Below are 322 nucleotides of genomic sequence, written 5' to 3'. Positions count from 1 at the left end.
CTTTCTTACTTGACAGCATGCACTGGGGAAGAGAAGTAAACGCTGGATTAGTTAGATGTTTGGGGCCTCGTTAAAACATCTGAGAACAGGATGAAGATGAATTTACTTAGTAGGATACGACTGAAGAAGAGACGGCCGGGTGGAAAGCACTTGTTCCCCTTTGCCTCCAAGTACTCTGATGAACTGGTTTGGTTACTCACCGGGACACGGTCAGGGTATTTGGCTCGGATTTTTGCCGACTCGACACATCTGTGCTCTGTGAACAAAACTCGTAATTAGCCACTGCACAGTAACAGTACCATCAGCGCCAGAGAGGCGCGGG

The 322-nt window shown here is 48.4% G+C and overlaps 1 protein-coding gene across 1 annotated transcript in view; it reads right to left on the bottom strand.

The window, feature by feature from the left end:
• GABARAPL2 (GABA(A) receptor-associated protein-like 2) overlaps positions 1-256 on the bottom strand; it is a gene marked incomplete at its 5' end in the record, with an annotated part of 4,910 nt that extends 4,654 nt beyond the window's left edge. The window contains one exon of the mRNA XM_009869101.1: positions 201-256. Within this exon, the coding sequence (XP_009867403.1) occupies positions 201-256 (56 nt within the window). The remainder of the gene's footprint in view (positions 1-200) is intronic.
• Between the last annotated feature and the right edge of the window lie 66 nt (positions 257-322).

Source organism: Apaloderma vittatum, unplaced genomic scaffold, assembly GCF_000703405.1.
Source record: "Apaloderma vittatum isolate BGI_N311 unplaced genomic scaffold, ASM70340v1 scaffold6645, whole genome shotgun sequence".
NCBI lineage: Eukaryota > Metazoa > Chordata > Aves > Trogoniformes > Trogonidae > Apaloderma > Apaloderma vittatum.
Note: the sequence above shows the minus strand (reverse complement) of the source record. Positions and strands in the feature narration are given on the sequence as shown.